The following is a 21,604-nucleotide window of genomic DNA, read 5'->3' on the forward strand; positions in this document are numbered from 1 at the left end:
TTTGGGACTCGGTCACTAAGCCAAGGTCAATAGCTATTATTTGAATTAGAAAGACTAGAAAAGTTACAGCTTTCAAATTCCCAACATTATTCCCCAATATATTTTTATTCGAAGAATTTGGTATAAGGCAACTTTTAATTAATTCTTATGATCAACGATATGCAAAAAAATCTAGTTTAATCCCTGTTTTTAAATTATGTATTAAAAAGTTGAAGCAAATTAGGATTTTTAGATGGGTATTGTTTGATGTCTGGCGGATTATGCTATGTAAAATACGTTATAGAATATTACTATGGAATTTTGTGTCATTTAAATTGTTTGAGGATGAAACCTCTGCTGGCTATGCTTTATAGAGTTTGAGTTAAATGAGGGGGTTATTTTTTTTTTTTTATCCTTCAAGAAGAAAAGAGGTAAATAGACAACCAGTATTCATTTTTCTGGGTTGTATGAGTTTTAATATAGGATGTGATAATATTTGTGTAACCTTAATGATCTTTTGGTAATTGGCATAACCAGGTTGATATTTTTAGGGGAGTTGAGACCCTTCCTCCTTCCTTCTAGATTAGAGATGGTGTAATATATAACAGGAAAATTGTATGGAGGCACATATGTCTGCTGGGAGCCCCCAGCCGTATGTGCCTGCAATGAGAAGAGGGTATAATCCTATTTTTTAATTGATTCAGTATTGCTATCTCGTATGTGAATAAGTTTTTTACTAGACTGACAGCAAGGCATGCTTTCTTAACATGCCTCTCTTAGCTTCCATGCACAGGTTTTGGCTATAGATTAAACAAAGCACGTAATCTTTATTACATTGTTTTTCACCTTATTAAATCCTATGTTGCCTGGGTGTGGTTTGAGCTAAAAAATATCATGTATTTTTTTATCCTTTCAATTAGGTTTTTTTTTTTTTTTTTTTTTTGAAACGACACAGCATTCGCACGGGATTCTGACTAATGGACAATTCTTCTGTGCTTGGTATGTTTTGATAGGCGTCTTCGGGCTGAAAACCTCTTCCTAGCTAATTTATCTATTATGCGCTGCCTCCCGTAGTAGCATAATATTTGTAGGCATGAATATATAACGATTCGGAGGTAATAGGCTTGAGATTCTCTGTGCAGGATTTCGACTCTTGTTGATAGAAGAGCATCGCCAAGTGCTGAAAACCATGTTGTGACCAAGAAGGACCCAGGATTGCACAAAGCCTCCACTCATGGAGGTCCCAGGGACTTCTTGCTGTCCGGTTCTAAGCCGGCTTAAGCACTTCGGTGTAGACTTTAGAAGATATGTTATACCCGTCCTGCACTAGTATCCGGGATCGTTGCTTTTCCTGAGGCGAAAATAATTTCAATGATTTAAAGAACATCAAAATTGGAACTTGGAATGTTACGACGTTAAAAAATGACTATCGTATCGACATTTTGACTGACAAATTCAGACGATTCGAACTGGATTTATTAGGAGTTTCAGAATCTCATATACCAGGGGTAGGAAGCATGAAATTAGGTGATATAGAATTTGTTTACTCAGGCAGGAAGGATGGGGTGCATAGACAGGGAGTAGGGCTCATGATGAATAAGGAAGCTACTGAGTCTTGTTTAGGCTGGGAAGGTATTAATAATAGAATACGAATTGTTCATATTGTGACCAAAAAGTTCAGGGTATTAGTTATAGTAGTATACGCCCCCGTAGAACCGACTGACGGAGATACTAGTGAGTCAGATGAATTTTACTTACAATTACAGGAGCAAATAGACAGGGTCCCAGGTAGAAATATGATGTTATTGCTGGGAGATTTTAACGCCCAGGTCGGTAGAAATAGGGATAGATGGTATCCTAGCCTAGGTAAATTTGGTGTAGGAAAAGAAAACAGTAATAGATACAGACTTTTGCAATTTTGTAGGTATAACAGTCAAGTTATAACCAATATGGTATTTGGTCGTAAAATGGTTCATAAGTTAACATGGTATTCACGTGATGGTAAGACAGCAAACCTTATTGATTATGTTATAGTAAACCGAAGACTGACAGGATCAATACAAGATACTAGCGTATATAGGAGTGCCGTTATTGATGTTAAAAGTAAAGATCACTATCTAGTAGTGTCAAGGGTTAATTTAAAGCGGAAATATCCGAAGGGTAACTACCTCCCGGAAAGTTATGATGTTGGTAGACTCCAAGATGAGAATTTGAGAGAAACTTTCCAGGAACAGCTGAATACTAAACTTATGAGTTTAAAATTTGATAATGTGGAAGCTGGTTGGAATAATTTTACAAAAATAAATTGTGAACTTGCTAAAGGTGTCTTTAGGAAGAAAGCTAGAACTGCAGCTAAGAATATTAGTGAAAAAGCTTTATGTTTAATAGAAAGGAGAAAGGACTTGTACAAGAATTATCTGAGTAATAGGTCATAGGAAAACAAAAGAAATGTGTAGAAAGTGGAGAAAGCATTAAAATATGAAAAATATGGCCCAGTTAAAGATAGGAACGGAGCCACAATTAGAGATAAAGAAAAAACTAAAGAGAGATGGGCCGAACATTTTGGGAATTTGCTTAACCGAGATAGAGTTGCAGGAAAAGATATAGAGGAAAATGAAAAAGTTTGTGATTTTAGATGTGAAGGAAGATTTGTTTTGTGAGGAGGAATTAGAGACAGTACTATTAGGATTAAAAAATAAATAGGCCCTGGGTGCTGATAGGGTGGTAAGTGAGTCTCTTAAATATGGTGGTTCTGAGGTTAGAAATAAGTTACTGAAGATGTTGAATATGATTTTTGAAAAAGGGGAAGTACCTGACGATCTTAGGAATATCTTAATTAAGCCACTTTATAAGAAAGGTGATAAAAGTGAGTGTGGTAATTATCGAGGGGTTGGTCTGGTCTCTGTAGGTAGTAAATTACTTAGTAATATGAAATTTTTTAGTCTGAGAGATACCGTAGACAAAGTTTTAAGAGAAGAACAGTGTGGTTTTAGAAAATGTAGAGGAGGTGTCGACTAAATTTTCACTCTTAGGCCAATAATTGAGAAGTGCCTGAGCTTTCAAACAACTTTAGTTTTATAGATTATGAGTAAGCGTTCGATTCGGTTGATAGAAGAGCTTTAGTAAAGGTTTTATGTTTGTGTGGAATACCAGACAAATACATTTTAGTAATTAGTGTTATGTACGAGAATAACACTGCTGTAGTTGCGTTAGAAAAAAAGATTAACAACTAATTCCCCGTTTAAAGTTAATTAACGGTTGGTCGTGTTGTGCCTTCCTTTATGTGGATTATTTTGATGGATTTTATCCTAAGAAGCCCAACGAAAACATTGAAAGACCATGGAGTCCAAGGAAGAGGAAAAACTCTCCTTGACTTAGATTATGCTTATGACTTAAGCACCCTAGATGAAAGTGTGAGCAAAATGAATGAAGTTTTTAAGGTTTTGCAAGTTCAGGGTGCTAGAATATGTTTGAAAATTAATGTTAAGAAGACTAAGTCACTAAGGCTAGGAATAAGTGAAGATGAAAAGGTTACGTTGGGTAATAAAAAGATTGATCGAGAGGGCAGCTTCACTTACCTTGGTAGTATTATTAGTAAAGATGGTCGGAGCAGTGAAGATGTTAAAATAGAATAGCCAAGGCTCAGGGAATTTTTTCACAGTTAAAAAAGTTTGGAAGAGTAGGAAGATAAGTCTGCAAACCAAGATTAGAATAATAGAAGCTACAGTGATGAAAGTGGTCAAATATGGCTCCGAAAAGTGGATGAAGATTTGCTAGATGTTTTCCAGAGAAATTGCTAAAGGATTGTTCTGGGTACCCGGCTAACTTACCGTTTTTCCATCAATAGGCTATAATAAAAATTTGGTTCAATACCGCTGTCTAGGGCTATAATGAAAGAAAGGTTGAGGTGGCTAGGGCACGTTATGCTGATGAAGGATGACAGATTGCCGAAGATTGTTATTTTTGGCCAACCGTCTAGGGCTAAACGGAAAGCAGATCGTCCTCGTCTGGGGTGGGAGGACGTCATAAAGAAAGAAAGATTTAAAGGAAATGGGAACTTCGGGGGCTGTGTAAAAAGGGAAGCTTTGAATAGATTGGGGTGGATAAGGAGCGTGCTTAGCTGTGTTGGCCTCAGGGGGCCTGGTGCTGCGGTGAGTTGTTAGTAGTAGTAGTAGTAGTAGTAGTAGTTTAGTTGATTGAACCTTGTCAAATTCCAAGTAACTCAAACTAGTGTTTAGTTTTGGATACTAGTTAAGTCTTTCAAAATGATTGGATTTATAATTAGCTGATCCCTGAAATTAGCGCAAGCAGAAGCATAGTATTGCTAGATCTTTGTTTTCAATGGGTTTACGGGCTTCCCCCCTATAACAGTAAAAAAAAAATACTATATCTACTATATAGTAGAATAAAATTCTACTTCGAAACCCTCTGAAATTTTGTTCCATTGGAAAAATAGAAATGCAACTTAAGGTTAGTCATGTCAATCCACAGAATTGTAAGGAAGAGGGAGGGGTGGCATAAATGTATAATTGAAAACAGAGGGAGGTGAGGCAACTTTGCTGGGTTTTTTTTCAATGAAAATACGCGGAGGTGGCGGAAAATCTGGGGGGGGGGTGAACGCTTCCTCCTCCTCCTCTCCTTTAATTGACCCCCCTTCTTCAGAAAAGACTTAAGGTGGCTGTAAAACCATACACAAGAGATAAGCTTATTAGAGGCAACGTCGCAGAGTTTCCTAAGTAATTTCAGGGATGGATTTTAGGGCCAAGAAGAGCAAACTTTTTTTGGGAAATAGGGTGGTGAGAAGTCAGGAGACCCGGAAATGGGCAAAACACTGTTCATTCTCAATCATTTCGAAACTTGCAATCGCAATTTTTGGGTCAAGAGGATCCTAATTTACATACAAAGTTGTTTGAGGGTTTGGGGCCCCTAAACAGAGCCAAAAATTGTTTTAGATAGGCTTTGCACTTTTATCCTTAAGCTAAGAGGACCCAAAGTAGTAAGGCCTCAATGAATACTGAATCAGAGATACTAAACGAGATCGTATAAGCCGACCAGAAGACGATGTATTCCGACCAAATGATATGCAATACTGATGGCACATAATTTATTGCAATAATTATGCAAATGAAATACCTTTTGATACCTGTATTTATGGAGAACTATAATATGAATAAAATAATTACCCCAGAAATAGTTTGAGGCTTATATAAAAAATCACAGTAACGCTAGCCAAGCAAAAATCAATAGCCAAGATTTTATAAAAAAAAAAAAATGCTTCAAAACACAAGTTAATGGACGTTTGGACTTTTTTCTTCTTTTTTTTTACTTTGGTATACCAACTGAGAAAACTAAAAACCTTGGTTCTTTACGCTGTTGGATATAAATTATAAAATATCAAGAATTTCAGAAAATTCCCTGAATTTGTGTTTTTTTAAAATAAACCAAATATTACATTTTCCCAAAATATTTTGATGAACAGACGAGAAGAAATTTACCAATACCGTGCACTTGTACTAGCCCTTACAACCATGAACGCTCGTAAATGAGGATAGGACCAGTCTAGAGAAACTTATTGTCGCCCAGGCTACAAAACTTCAGTTTCACTCCTCCTCCACAGAAACATGTATGGTTGTGGAATATATAGACTTTACTCACAATAAGAGTATCACGCAGCTAATAATAAAATGATTTGATATGACATTTATTGCAAAAAAAAAACACTGGCCCTTGATAACAAAAACAATAATAATCAGTACACGAAAATTTTATCAACATAAATACGGAAATATTCGTTCTTAATCACATTTAACAGACACTCTTTGTCATATTTCCCACATCTAAAGTGGTGTTCTCAAAAATATTTAAATCACTGATCAAGATTTCAGACCCATCTGCGATTCTGGAAATCACAATGACCAGGTGGCACGTGCTAAAAGTGGCGGAAACTGTGCCAAGCATGGTGAAATTGGACGAAACACTTGCATTCTGAGATGTAATCCAGATGGTGGAAAGTGGGGGCCCCCTCGTGATTCAAACTTGCTCAATAGATGAAACTGACTTTTATTCACACAGTCACCACTGGGCATAATTAGTATCATTCTCTTTTTCTGCGTACCCCTCATCTTAGTACTAAGAGTTTCAATAATTTAATTCTTGGTGTTACTATATATCTACAAAATCATTTAAGAACTTTTTTCAATAAAAGTAAAGAGAATAGATGAAAAATTAATACATAAAACAAGCAGAAATCATCCTTTGCAAAAGAGGGTCTGGTCTCTTCCCCACCACCACAAACCCATCACCCCAATTTTCACATTGAACCGCTACTGCTGCAACCATGACGGAAATGACAAATATTAAAAACAAACAATGAGCAAATCATTTGCGAAATGCAATATATTATAGGAACAAAAAGAAAAATTAGGAGATTGCATATGCATAGCCTGAACCGTTTCCGTGCCAATTTTGAAATTTTTCCTAATATTAGGGTACTTTTAGAGTAAAACTAAGGGTGCAATTTTATAATTTTTCTGACTCTGGGGAGGCAATTTCTCATCTCGATAAGTTTGTAGCTTCCACTTGATTTTTCGTTCATACGAGTATATCGTGAAAAAAAAACATCTACATGAAAAGAAATACTCCCTCCAGGCCTCATCTCTTTTCTTGGTTGCCCATTAGATTTGCTATTAAGAATAACCAAAATAATTGACGTTTTTACCGTTAAGGCACTGCCTTTGAAATAATACCGTGATCAGTTTAATTATGTCATATACCATACACAGGAAAAATCTTTCATCACTTTCTCAGCGGGATCAAGAATTTTAACGCCCTTAAAATAAGTGAAAAAGTTTTTCAGAGTGAAGGGGGGGGGGGATCGGAAATCACCGAACGATATTGTGACTTCGTAAACCACCAAGCCTTTTTTTGTGCAATTCTATATCGATTAGCTATTTCTGAATATTCCCTTGTCGCATTCGGGCTGTCTTCGGGCCAACATTGCTTTTGCGCCATAAAATGGGAGCAAAAGCAATTTTGCAGTGGCGTGATCTGTTGTCCGACTCAAGAAGGGCGCTGCTGCTTCAATTTCCTTTTCAAGCAGTCGACTTTTGGTATTCTAAGAGAACTTGTTCCATATGATCACTCCTGAAAAAAAGCAAACAAAGAAATAGACACGGATCCGTGGTCATACTTTTTTTGTCCGATACTCTAAAGGTGATGGCGTAATTTCTTCAAGATCAATCTCGCTTTTAGGCGGGGGTTTAGCCCTTTTTCTTAAATTAGGCCGTTTTCCCAGGCCCATAGCTCTTGATGTGTAATTTTAAACTTCATTAATTGAAAATATTTAGAATACCACTAACCTTCTTTTTTTATGCATATTTTGCAATTAAAGTTCCTTTTCTTATAATTTCAGTTACTATTAGCATGAGTCATACCTTAGGTATAATTGGTACCCCCGAACTGTTTGACCCCCTTGTATGTTGGGAGAGATCAGGACAAGAGCTTAGGTTAGGCTTGTATATTGGAGACAGACAAAATAGTGCAAACAAAACCTAAGACTATTATTAGATTAGAAAATGTGATTGTGTAAGTGAAAAAATCGGCGGTGTATTCATTTATAGCTATAGTCTATGCTGTGGTTCAAGACATCTTAGGCCTAATACCCCCCCCCCCCCCCTGTTTCCCTCATTACACCACTGATAGCCTTTGCATTAAAATGGTCTCTTTTAGAAGACCAAAAATACACAAAAAGTGCAACGTCTTTCAATCTTCAGTAAATTGAAATTTACTGACAGAAAAAAAAAACCAGCATCACCAATAGACACTTTTTTTTATTGTTGCTACCCACCCCCCGCCTCCACACTCTGGTGAGAGAGTCAGTGGATACCAATAGCAGTAAGACTCTTGTTAGTTAGTGCAATGCTTTTCTCGCGGGCATAAGTTATCTAATTCCCATGGGTTTTAGCTTTTGAAATATAGCAAAATATATTTAAGCAATTTTTTCCTTTATTTGTCTATATTTAGCCGGATATTTGTCAACCATTAAGCCTCTATATATATTTATTATCTAAATTTCAAAAATCAAATCATACGCTGTCTTGTTAACCTTTTTTTTCTTTTTTTGTTTTAGAAATACCATCCCCAACGACTTCAACAACGACGACAGAGAAAAGTAAGCGTTCAATTTTTTGTAAAAAGTTTTTGTTGTTATCAAGAGCTTTTTCTCCCAAAAAAAGAGAATGATTGCTCCCCCACTAATAAAAATTTTCTATATCTATTTTTCTTCTATAATCCATGCAAATTTGCCAACTGTGTTGGTGTTCGCTAGATATTTGTCTTTCTTTGTGCTTTTTTGCTGCTTTTTTTCTTTTTGTTTTTTTTTGCTGACAATTTTTAATTCATTAAAAAGTTAATAAGTTTGTCAAAGAAAAACTCTGATTGAAGAAACATATTAAACTTATTGTTTACTTTATCGAAGCCAATTGACAGTGTCAGAAAGAGCATGTATTAAAATAAGTCTTCAAAATCTCCCTAACGTATTAATTAAGTAAAGAAAAAAGTTTTTCAAAGAAAAGTAAAGTAAAATCAGCCGAAATATAATTAGCCCAAGTTTGCGTTAACTAAACTTGCTCCTAACGAAAGTTTATCGGATCAGTCTATTTTACCACCCCCCCCCTAATATTTTTTCGAATCAACCTATTTTGAGTCACCCCTCCCCCCCCTAAAAAATCCTGGATCCGCCCCTGATCATAGCAAACAAACATACAATAGGTACTAATATAAACGAAAAAATGAATCTTGAAACGAATAAAAAATAAGTTGAATGTGCAAATCAAGCTTAAAGCGAAAAAAAAATATTTTACTATTAAAGAACAAATAAAGCCCAAAACGAACAGAAATTAAATAAGCAGTCATAGGAAACAAACATACAAGTTACTTGTATAAATGAATAAATAAACCTTAAAATGAGTAAAACTTAAACTGAATATGCAAATCAAGCTTAAAACGAACAGCAATACTACAAACAAGAGTTTGGCTACTGCCCCCTTCCCTAACTCTAAAAGTATAAGGCCTACTGCGTCATTGGCGCTAAGCTGAAAAGGAATTATATTAAAAATATATCTTTTGTACATACTACAGAATTGAAAATAACATACAAATTACAGTGAAGCAAAATCTTGAACTGATGAGCTATCAGAAATTAATATCATTATATATCAAATATTTCAGTTTAATTTTATCAGTTCTTTCGAAGAATGTTTAAGACACATACAGTTTTTACTACAAACAAGAGTTTGATTACCGCCCGTTCCCCTAACTGTAAAAGTCTAAAGGCCACTCTGTATTTGACGCTTTACTAAAACGAATTATATTTTGAAAGTAAAATGAAAATTGCGGTGAGATAAAATTTTGAGCTGATGAGCTTTCAGCTACTAATATCAATATATATCAAATATTCAGTTTAATTTTATTAGCTTTTTTCAAGACTGGTCAAGACGCATTCAGTTTCAATGACGCAGTAGGCTTTATATTTTTACAGTTAGGGAAGGGGGCAGCAGCCAAATTTTTGCTTGGAGTGATTTTGGTTCGTTTTAAGCTTGATTTGCATATTCAATGATTGTTAATTTAACATTTGCTCATTTTGCGTTTAATTTATTCCTTAATAGTAAAAGATATTTTGTTCGTTTTAAGCTCTATTTGCATATTCAGTTTAAGTTTTACTCGTTTTAAGATTTATTTATTCATTTATATTAGTATATGTTGTATGTTTGTTTGCTATAATTGCTTATTTAATTCAGTTCCTTTTGGTTTAATTTATTCTTTAATAGCCATTTCTGGTCGTTTTGAGTTTGAATTATTATAGGCTTTTATTTCTGCTGATCTTAATTTTAATATGGCCTTTACTTTTCCTTGAAAAACTTGTTTTTCGGGAAGTTTTCTTTATTAATTTCTGTTCGTTTTTGATTGCCAAGGTTGCAAAAGTACTTCAAAACTCCCTATTTCAAAATCCATTTTTTTTTAAACATCAAAGTTCCATCAAAGAATCAAAACTAGTATCAAAGTAACAAAGTATCAAACTAAAGGAAGTATCAAAGTATCAAAGTAAACAAAGTATCGAATTAACAACAAGCAACTTGCATAACTTACAGTTCTTGCCCCGTAAATCAGTAAATACAAGTATCAAAGTTATATAAAGTACCAAAGCAACAATAAGCAACTAGGGGCTCACCCCCTAGTCAATACCTCACTCTTTACGCTAAAGTTCGAATTTTGAATCACAAATCCCTGAACCACACAGGCCGTTTAATTAAAACAGATAGTTCTCTTTTGAACGTACTCAAAAAAACTTTTGCGTAAAGAGCGAGATATTGCCTCGGGGGCGAACCCCCTCATGTACTTAATAATTTCTGTTCATTTTGAGTTTTAATGCTGCTCATTACTTTCAGCTCAAAAAACTTGTTTTTACATTTTAATTTCTGATCGTTTTTTTAAATAATTCTGGGAAATCTGGCACCCTCTTCATAGAAATGACTCTTCCCCAAAGGAAACATCCTCCATGGAAAGATCCTCCCATGTAACCCCCTCCTCTGACCCTCCCCCCTACCAGAAAAAATCCCTCCTGAAAACGTCTGTATATTTCTCAATAACCAATACTATATGTAAACAATGGGCAAAGCTCATAACTTGCTGCCCTTCCCCTGGGAACTGTGGGAGATTAAGTCCTCCTCAAAGACATATTTATTAGATTTCTGACTATGCTGAAAAAAATGGGTATCTCAAAATTTTGATTGTGTGACTTTGGGAAAAATTAGCTTGGGAGGGGGCCAAGTTGCCCTCCAATTTTTTTGGTCACTTAAAAAGGGAACTAGAACTTTTAATTTCCATTCGAATGAGCCCTCTCACGATATTCTAGGACTGCCGGGTCGATGCGATCCCCCCTGGAAAAAAAACAAATAAACATGCATCCGCGATCTCTCTTCTGGCAATAAATGCAAAATTCCGCAATTTTGCACATAGGAGCTTGAAATATCTACAGAAGGTTTTTCTGTTATGCTGAATCTGATGGTTTAATTTTCATTAAGTTTCTATTACATTTAGGGAGTGTTTCCTTCTTTTTCGAAAACAAGGCAAATTTTTTCAGGCTCGTGACTTTTGATGGGTAAGATTAAACTTGATGAAACTTATATATTCGAAATCAACATAAAAATCCAATTCTTTTGATGAATCTACTGGTATCAAAATTCTTTTTTTTAGAGTTTCGGTTACTATTGAGCCGCGTCACTCCTTACTTACAGTTCGCTACCGCGAACTTTTTTAAACAGAGCTTCTAATTTCCAATCAAATGAGCCTCCTCCAAAGTTTATTCTGCACCTTTTCCATAAAAACCTTATATGTTCCAGGGCATAACTTACAATCGTTGTCTCCCGGCTCTGGGGATTTTTCAACCTCTCAGTTATAGTTACGTGAATTTTAGACTATTTTGAAACAAAATGACTATCTCAAACTTTCGATCGGATGCATTTTGGGAAAAGAGGGCGTGTGGGTGCCTGTTGCCCTCTGTTCACTTTTGGCTATTAAAATAGGGAACTAGAATTTTAAATTTCCAACCAAATGATCCTCCTTCAAAGTTTATGCGACCACCCCTTCTGTAAAACCTTATATGGCCCCGGGGAATAGCTTATAACCCTTAATCCTTGGCTTTGGAGGGTTGTGTCAACCCCAGAGGCATCGTTATTTGATACATGGACTATTTTGAACAAACTAGATATCTCAAAATTTTGATCAAATTGATTTGGAGAAATAGGGCGAGAGAGGGGCTAGTTGCCCTCCGATTACTTTTGACTCTTAAAAATGAACTTGGAGTTTCTATTCAAATGAGCCCCCTCCAAATTTTGAACGACAGCCCCTTCCATAAAAGCTTATACATCACCGGGGCATAACTTACAAAGCTTTCTCCCAGGTTCTGGAGGGTTGAATCAACCACGGAGTTTTGGTCATATATTCTTTGGCCTGTTTGAACAAAATGACTATTGCAAAATTTCGATCGGATGTATTTGGAGAAAAGAAGGCGTGGGGGCTAGCTGCTGTCCCATCACTTTTGACTCTTGACAAGGGAATTAGAACTTTCGATATCCAATTCTTTGAGCCCCCTCCAAAGTCGATACAACCATCCCTCCCATAAAAATCTTATATGACCCCAGAGCATAAATTACAACCCTTGTCCCATGGCTCTGGGGGGTTGTGTGGATCCCAATTTTTTTTTTTATCTGATCTTTAGACTATATAAAACATGCTTATCTTAAATTTTTTATCGGATGCAGTTGGGGAACAAAGGAAGTGGGGTCTGTTTGCCTTCCGATCACTTTCGAGTCTTAAAAAAAGCACTAGAATTTCCAATTTCCTATCGAATGAGCCCCCTCTTAAGTTTATACGACACCCTCGTTCACAAAAACCTTATATGCCTACAAGGCACAACTTGAAACACTCAACTCTCAGGCTCTGGGGATTGTGTCGACCTCGGAGTTTTTGTTATTTGATCTATAACGAAATATCTGTCTCAAAATCTTTATCGGATGCATTCGGGGAGGGGGGGGGAAGATCGTGGTTGGAGTGGGGCTAGTTGCCCTTCAATCACTTTTGACTCTTAAAAAGGGCAATAGAACTTCTGATGTCCAATTGAATGAGCCCCTTCCAAAGTTTATACGACCACCCTTTCCATATGAAGTTACTCTGGGAAAAGAATAAAATAGTAAATAATAATAAAACATTGAAGCCTTAGGGCCTTTACTACAGGCAACAATATAGCGTCGCCTTTGAATGTATTTTTGTTTTGTTTTAAGTTTCAAAGTCTCTTTTTACTTCATTTCAAAAAGAAAACTTGTTTAAAGGAGAATATTTTTCCATGAAATAGTGACAAGGACATGTATAAAGCCTGTGTCTGTATAGTAACTTCACTTAATAGCTGGTTAAGGCGTAAAAGAAAGGCCAAACATCCCAGACGAAACTACGGAAGAGATTAAATTAAGATCTTATGGAATTTTTTGGGAAGTGGCGGAAGCAGAATCTATAAATGGTAGAGTGGAGAAGGAGGCTTTTGTTAGGGCCTTTTGGCAAATACAAACATGTCGTAGAGGCAGTGATGTAATCCCTGAATTAATATTTTTACTGTAAAATACTGCATCAAAAACTATATTCACTTTCTGGGATCCACAACACATATGATCCTAAGGATTCCAGATTGCAAGCCTGTAGTAAACTCAAGGAAGGGATATAATTCTGCACTAAATTTTAACGTGACTTTTCTTACTCTTTCAGGTGAGCTCCAGGAAATCAAAGAAGTGACCGAAGTAATATCCACAAAGCAACCAAGGCAGCTCCAGGTTTTCAATGGTTAGTCAATATTTTTCTATCACCTTCTTTTGTTTGTTGTTTTCCACTAACTGGGCTGGGTCGGCGAAATCAAATTAATAACTCCTTTTAGACCTTATTACCACGCCGGTAGATCAACCACCCGCCGCTGACGCCGCGTGCGATCGACCGCCGCCGGAGTATCGCAACGCCGCCGCCGGCAGAGGTCGCGGCGTTCGGTCAACTTTAAATTATTTTGATGTCCATTCTCTACTGCGTCAACCACAAAGTCGGAGCTTTTCCTTCTCGTGTGGGTTAGTATTTCGATTTTCCTGATGAGAAATCAAGCAGGGCTTGCACTATCCCTGAATTTTTGGGTATTTCCCCGAAAAAAAAATTGGTTCTCCAAATCCCCGAAAATCACGCAATCACGGTGCCACCCCTAGCGATTTATCACCAGTGACTTTCCCTACCAAATATTACCTTGCATACCATAATTCTTCACTACTCTCTTGTTCATTAACTTTCGTCTCTTTTGTTACTTTGCATAAAAACCAAACAGATGCAATATGCAATTGCAAATATTACAATATACACAGTTCTTAATATGGTGACAAAAAAAAGTATCGTCTTTATGAAATGAGCCTAAATCATTTCGAATGCAGTTTCCCAATCGCTATTTCTTACATCATTCGTAGTCAAGAATTTCATTTTCAAGTTGAATAGAATTATAGAACGCATTCACTACTATACAGCTTCAGCCTTCAGTTGGATTTTGAAATTTACAACCGACAGATTGTTTCTACAGCTGAATTTTAATTTTGCAGATTTTTTTTTTTTTTTTGCTGTTTTTAGATAATATTTTCATAATGTTTAACACTCAATTGTTGAACGCCTGATAGAAAATAAAATCTTATTTCTGAATCATTTTTACTCCCCCCCCCCCAAAAAAAAAGAAAAAACGGTCTATTGAGACAAAATTTAGCTATAAACTAAGCCATGTACAAGGTTAGGGAATTAAAGTTCGAACCAGAAGTTACCCAAAAAATATGATTCATAAATAAATTGTAAACTATTGCTTATAGGGGGGAGGGTAGGGGGCTATCATTTTCAAATGATAATACCTCATTTTTTTTAAAGCAGGGATGCCAAAAAGATAATTATTTTTTTTCATTTCAAGTTGAGACAGAAGAAAATGATATCAAATTCTTTAGGAAACCATTGAAATATTTTGATAGACCCAGGGCCCCCCATTAGGACTTGTTCATTGTCTTGGGTATTTTGTGATTTCTCATAGGCTACTGGCCTAATTTAGCTTTTGTACGTGCTCCCTTTTAATTAGATTCTTTGGATCTTATTGAATGCCACGGCGAATCTATGACTCAGTTTTCCAATACTTTGAGGTATATCTGAATAATTTCGACATTTTTGTTGTTGTATTTTTATTTACATTTAAATGATAATATCTCGAAATTCTTTTTATTGAAAGCAGGGATCCCAAAAAGTGTTTTTTTTTTAATTTAAAGCAGAGACAGCATCCTATCAAGGTGGTATCCAGAGGGGGGGGGGGTAGTGAGCTATCATATTTAAATACCTCAATTTTTTGGAAAGCAGGGGTGCCAATAAGTTAATTATTTTTTTTATTTAAAGCAGAGCCTGTATCCTATCAAGATGGTATCCAGAGGGGGGGATAGGGGGTTTTTATATTTAAGTGATAGTACCTTGATTTTTATTTTGAAAGCAGGGATGCCAAAAAGTTGAAAAGTTGACAAAAATTAACAAGATTTTCGTGAGTTATACTTCATACAGCACTTGCATGGTTTTATTTTCCAAAGGGAAAGGGACATATGCGTCCAACCCGTTTTTTTCTTATTGATGAAACGCGTTTGCTTTGAAAACATTCATTCACATATACCAGGTCGATTCACACTAAAACGAATTGGTGTGACGAAAGCAATATCGACATCCCCACCTTACGTTGCGCTCGAGTGACAATGGCACCCTTGGTCCAGTGCCCAAGTTACATTAAAAGGCCAGGTCATTATAAAAGCTTTCAATTTGGGAGGTTCAAGGAAGAGTCTTTGACAGGCTTTTGACCTCAGGGTACTAGATGTTGCAACGTTCTTACGTATCTACAGTCGTTTAAAAAATTCGATCACCCCACAAATGATTACCAAAAATATGCACAAATATAACAAATATAACATTTTGAATGTTATAACACTTTTTTCAAAGCTTTGAAAAAAAGCAGAAAAGGCTAAATAGCCCTAACTACGCTTGAAAGCTATTTTAAAAAGAAACTCTTTGGAGATTTCCATGGATATGACCATAGCAGAAGCTTTGAGCCTGGGTCGGGATCAAAGAGGAGTCTTTGAGTATTTTTGACCAGAGGTGACTTATTGTTGCGACTTTCTCAAATTTGGTAGTTTTTGTGAGCTTTTGGAAATCAAAGCTTAAACTCAATAACTGATACTAAGTGTCTTAACATTTTGCTTGGATTAAAAGTGACGAACTAGGATGAAAATCTCAACATCTTCCTGGACCTACTTCAGTCTGCTTATTATTTTATTTAATTACATTTAAAACGGATGAGCTTTTCATTTTTTACCTAAGAGCTGGCACTTCATTTTTCTTCATACCGAATAAACCATTAAGTGTTTTTGTTTCATTGAAATTGAAGTGTTCTCATGTGAAGTGTTCATCATGTATTTTTTAATTTGATAAATTTACTCATTTTAGATGCAGTTTATAATTTGACTGATATTAGGTATTTATCAGTTTATAATTTGGAATGAATCCCCAAAAGAAAAAATAAATAATATTCAAAAGAGCAGCCAAAAGCAATAAAAAAGCAGCAGTTCAGCCTTGGCCTACATGACATATATTCTATAAAGGAGCCAAAAAAAAAATTTAAATGTTTTTTTTTTTAAGTTGTTATTAAAAACCAGTTTTTGATACAATAAGGCTTTTTAGTAATCCAAAAGAGCAAAAAAAAAAAAAAACAATCAACATCAAAGTCGCCTAATTAAACTGGTTTAAAGGTGACAAAATATATAGAGGCAAAGAGCATTATAAAAAAATTAAGCTCCTAAGTTCAAGTTATATTCAAAGTTTTTACCCAGATAACTGACGAATTTTGTAATACGGTATTTGAAGTTTTGTATGCAGTAACGCTCGATGAAAAAAACTACTAATTTTGATAATTATTTATGTTAAGAATATAGCTGATAGATAATTCAACTACTCGTATTATGCAAGGGTTCTGAAACGCCAAAGCCATTTTGTTTCTATCAGATTTCTACTTCTCTTGATGAACAACGAAGAAAATCAGTTTCCAGCCAGCGACTTGTCAAGTTTTGAACTCATGAATAGGCTGGAATCTGTTGTAAATTTAAGCTGTGATTTGAGAAAGACTGATGAAAACATTAATGTTTGCGGTCAACATTGATCACGCCGACGGCGTCCCGCTGACATCCTATTGGCGGCGCGCCACCGACATCTTACCGGCGGCGCGGTGTGGCGCCTGTTTTTGGCCCCGCCGCCACCGATCTTCCCTCATCGGCGCGGCACCAGGGTCTAACTCCTTTATCTCCCATGATAGCACAAAAAAACACGCTAGCATTGGAATACACTAGTATCTTAGCATGTTAATACGCTTATTTAGAATTCACTTAAAACAATCTCAAGAGTGAAAAAATACATACAAAGTTAGGTAAAAATGAAGCCAAGTATCGGAACACACTTGAGATTTAGGATTTTCTAGGACACACTCCTTTTATCCTTGATAAAGTAAATTGAATTCCCATTTCAGTATACGGTATCTTCTTGAATTGCAACGGTACAGTTTATCTAGTTCGTCGATACCAAGAAATGTGTCTGGGTGGCAATCCTGGCCCCCAGGCTTAAGATGGGATTCTATGAACGTTATTAAATTATGTATATCCCCTCTGCAAAAAACTAAAAAAAAAAATCAAAATAAAAGAAAAATATTCATTAGCCAAGCCTGCGAAACTATTTTACAAAACCAAAAAAAAAAAAATTTCTCTGAAAGCTATGATCATGCATTCGAACTTTAAGAGTGGTAAAAAAAAATTACTAACAAGCTTTGGTTGTAAATTTGAAAGGAAGCTCATCTGTATGACAATGATAAGATTATTTGTTGCAGGGCTGCACAGCCCTAAAGGTATTGAAACCAGGGGCGTAGTTTGGTATGGGGCATGGAGGGCTGCCTTTCCTAGACTTCCGTTTTCCCCTCCCCCGACCCAGTTTGCCCCCAGCTGAAATTTAGTTTCTTCAAAAATCTTGTCAAAACTAAGATAAGCCTACATAGTTCAAGCATCCACAGAAACGAGTCAGTTTTCTTTAGTAGATCTCTCCTTTTATGTTACTATTAATTAAAAAAAAACTTTTTCGAAAAAATTATTTTTCCAGAAAAAAGCAAAGAACTCCATTAATCCAAAAATGAAAAAAATAGAATCAAATAATCTACCAAGCCTACAACTACCCTAAATCAGCATCAATAAATAAATGAAACCCAAAACAGACAGTAATTAAAATAAATAACATAGTCAGACTCAAAACGAACAGAAATTAATATGAGTAGGGTTCTAAAATCCTATGCTTCTAAAAGCCTGAGTATAATTTGTGATTTACTGAAGAAAATTCAAATAAATTTACTGAAACAAAATGTGCATTGTCAGTTTAATATGCATATGCTGATATTCATTCATTAAAATCTTAATTAGTTTTTGATTCCTTAAACTTATAAAAATTAAAATATTTAAAAAAGTATTTTGTTCGGTAAAGTACAAATTATATTCTGGCTTTTAGAAAGCATAGGGTTTTAGAACCCTACTCATATTATTTTCTGTTCGTTTTGAGTTTGACTCTGTTATTTATTTTAATTTCTGTTCGTTTTGGGTTTCATTTATTTATTTATACTGATTTGTAGTAGTTGTATGCTTGGAAGATTACTTGATTCTATTTTTGTTCATTTTTGGTTTAATTGAGTTTATTACTTTTCTTTGAAAAACTTATTTTGTGGAAAAATTTTTTCTAATTAATTTCTGTTCGTTTTTTATTGACATAGTCATTTTCAGGAAAAAAGACTGAGCCTCTTCTAAAGTTAAACAGTCATCCAAATGGTTACAAAAACCTTAAATACCCCCTGGGCATAACTTAAAAACCTTGCCCCTAATCTCTGGGGTTTGTGTCAACCCCAAAAGCCTTGCTATATGATATTTAGACTATTTTGAATAAAATGGTTATCTCAAAATTTCTATTAGATAAATTCCGGACATTACGACGAATGTGTGTGTGTGTGTGGGGGGGGGGGGTAGCTGCCCTCCGATAACTTTGACTCTTAAAAAGAGCACTAGAGCGTCTGACTACCAGTCCAATGAGCCCCCTCCGAAGTTTATATGACCATGCTTTCTATAAAAAAAAATTATATGGAACTTACAACCCTTGCCCTGAGTGCTGAGGGGATTTGTTATCCTCGAAGACATAATTTCCAGACCTTTCAAATACGTTGAACAAAATGGCTGTCTCAAAATTTTGATTGGAAGTGTCTGGGGAAATCCTAAGCGTGGGGTGGGGGTGGGCATTTGCCCTCTGATCACTTTTGACTAATATGAAAAGCACTAGTCCTCTCAATTTCCAATCGAGTGAGCCCTTTTTGAAGCTTCTACGACAAAACTTTCTATAACAACCTTGTATGCCCCAAGGGCAAAACTTACGACCCTTGTCTTGAGGGCTACGGGGAGAGGGTTGTCATCCTTGAACACATAATTTTCAGACCTTTCAACTATGTTGAACAAAAAGGCCATATCAAAATGTTGATCGCAAATCTTTGGGGAAATGATGGGCTTGGGGGGATGATTCCCCCTCCGACTACTTTTGACTATTAAAAAGGGCAATAGCTCTCTCAATTTCCAATCGAATTAGCCCTTTTTGAAGTTTTACTGCAAAGCTTTCAATAAAAACTTTATATGCCCCCCGGGTATATCTTACTACCTTAGCCCTGAGGGCTTCGGGGAGGGGGGGGGCTCATACTCAAAGACATAATTTTCAGACCCCTCAACTACGTTCAACAAAATGACTATATCCAAATGTTGATTGGAAGTGTTTGGGGAAATGATGGGCGTGGGGAGGGGGCATTCGCCCTCCGATTGCTTTTGATTATTAATAAGGGCACTATCCCTCTCAATCCCATATTGAATAAGCCCTTTTTGAAGTTTCTACGACAACGCTTTCTATAAAAACCTTATATATCCCCAGGGCATAATTTACAACCCTTACCCTGAGGGCTGTGGGAGGGGGGGGGGCGTATCCTCGAAGACCTAATTTACAGAACTTTCAACTACGTGGAAAAAAATGTATATCTCAAAATTTAGATTGGATGTGTTTGGGGAAATGCTGGGTGTAAGAGGGGAGGTTAGTTGCCCTCTAACCACTTTCTACTATTACAAAGGGCACTAGCCCTTTCAACTTTAAATCGAATGAACCTTTTTTTGAAGTTATTACGACGACCCTTTCTACGAAAACCTTATATGCCCGCAGGGTATAACTTACAACCCTTGCCCTGAGGGCTGTGGGGGGTGGTTATCCTCAAAGATATAATTTCAAGAACATTCAAGTACGTTGAAAAAAATGGCTGTTTCAAAATTTTGATTGGATGTATTTGGGGAAATGGTGGGCAAGAGAGGGGGTTAGTTGCCCTCCAATCACTCAACTATTAAAAAGGACACTAGCCCTTTCAATTTCCAATTGAATGAACCCTTTTTGAAGTTTCTACGACAACACTATAAAAAACCTTATATTCCCCCAGGGCATAACTTCCGATCCTTACCCTGAGGGTTGTGGAGGGGGGAGGGCTGTCATCCTCAAAAGAAATAATTTCCAGAACTTTAAACTACGTTGAAGAAAATGGTTATCTCAAAATTATGATTGGATGTGTTTGGGAAAACAGTGAGCGTGACAGGGGGGTTAGTTGTCCTCCAGTCACTTTCGACTATTAAAAAGGACATTAGCCCTTTCAATTTCCAATCGAATGAGCCTTTTCTGACGTTTCTACAACAACGTTTTCTATAAAAACCTTACATGACCCCAGGGAATAACTTACAACCCTTGCCCTGAGGGCTGTGGGGGGTGGATTGTCATCCTTAAAGACATAATTTCTAGAACTTTCAACTACGTTAAAAAAAATGGCTCTCCCAAAGTTTTGACTGGATGTGTTTGGGAAAATGGTGGGCGTGAGAGGGGTGGGGGGGTAGTTTGCCCTCCAATCACTTTATACTATTAAAAAGGGCACTAGCCCTTTCAATTTCCAATCAAAAGAGCCATTTTTGAGATTTCTACGAAAACCCTTTTTATAAAACCTTATATGCCGCCAAGCATAACTTACAACCCTTACCTTGAGGGCTATGGGCGGGTCGTTATCCCCAAAGAACTAATCTTCAGAAGTTTCACCTACGTTGAATAAAATGGCTCAAATCTCAATGTTTTAAATCAAAATTTTAAATTTTAAAAATTTAAAAATTTTAATATCTCAAAATTTTGATTGTATGTGTTTGGGGAAATAATGGGCGTGAAAGGGGGATTAGTAACTCTCCAATTAGTTTCTACTATTAAAAAGGGAACTAGCTCTTTCAGTTTCCAATTGAATGAGCCCTTTTTGAAATTTATACGAGAACACTATCTATAAAAACCTTATATACCCCCAGGGCATAACTAAAAACCCTTGCCCTGGCGGGTGTGGGGGGTTTTTCATCCTCAAAGACATAATTTACAGAACTTTCAACAACGTTAAACAAAATGGCTATCTCATAATTTTGATTAGATATGTTTGGGGAAATGGTGGGCGTAAGAGGGGGGTTAGATGCTCTCCAATCACTTTCGACTATTAAAAAGGGCACTGGCCCTTTCAATTTCCAATCTAATGAGCCCTTTTTGAAGCTTACACGACAACACTTTCTAGACAAACCTTATATGCCCCCAGGGCATAACTTACAACCCTTGTCCTGAGGGCTCTGAGGGGGTTATCATCCTCAAAGACCTAATTTCCAGAACTTTCAACTACATTGAACAAAATGAATATCCCAAATAATGATTTCATGTGTTTGGGGAAATGGTGGGCGTGAGAGGGGGGGTTAGTTGCCTCCAATCACTTTTAATCATTAAAAAGCGCACTAGCCCTATCAATTGCCAATCGAATGAGCCCTTTTTGAAGTTTTTACGACAACGCTTTCTATAAAAACCTTATATGCCCCCTGGGCAT

The 21,604-nt window shown here is 36.3% G+C and overlaps 1 protein-coding gene across 1 annotated transcript in view; it reads left to right on the forward strand.

The window, feature by feature from the left end:
• Positions 1 to 21,604, forward strand: part of LOC148942837 (lachesin-like) — a 357,150-nt gene that overhangs the window by 289,252 nt on the left and 46,294 nt on the right. Inside the window, exons 8-9 of the mRNA XM_089102806.1 lie at positions 8,108 to 8,149; positions 13,294 to 13,368. Coding sequence (XP_088958932.1) covers positions 8,108 to 8,149; positions 13,294 to 13,368 — 117 coding nt within the window. The remainder of the gene's footprint in view (positions 1 to 8,107; positions 8,150 to 13,293; positions 13,369 to 21,604) is intronic.

This window comes from Artemia sp. Qi Xiang Cuo, chromosome 16 (genome assembly GCF_049724085.1).
Source record: "Artemia sp. Qi Xiang Cuo chromosome 16, ASM4972408v1, whole genome shotgun sequence".
In the NCBI taxonomy this organism is placed as follows: Eukaryota; Metazoa; Arthropoda; class Branchiopoda; order Anostraca; family Artemiidae; genus Artemia; species Artemia sp. Qi Xiang Cuo.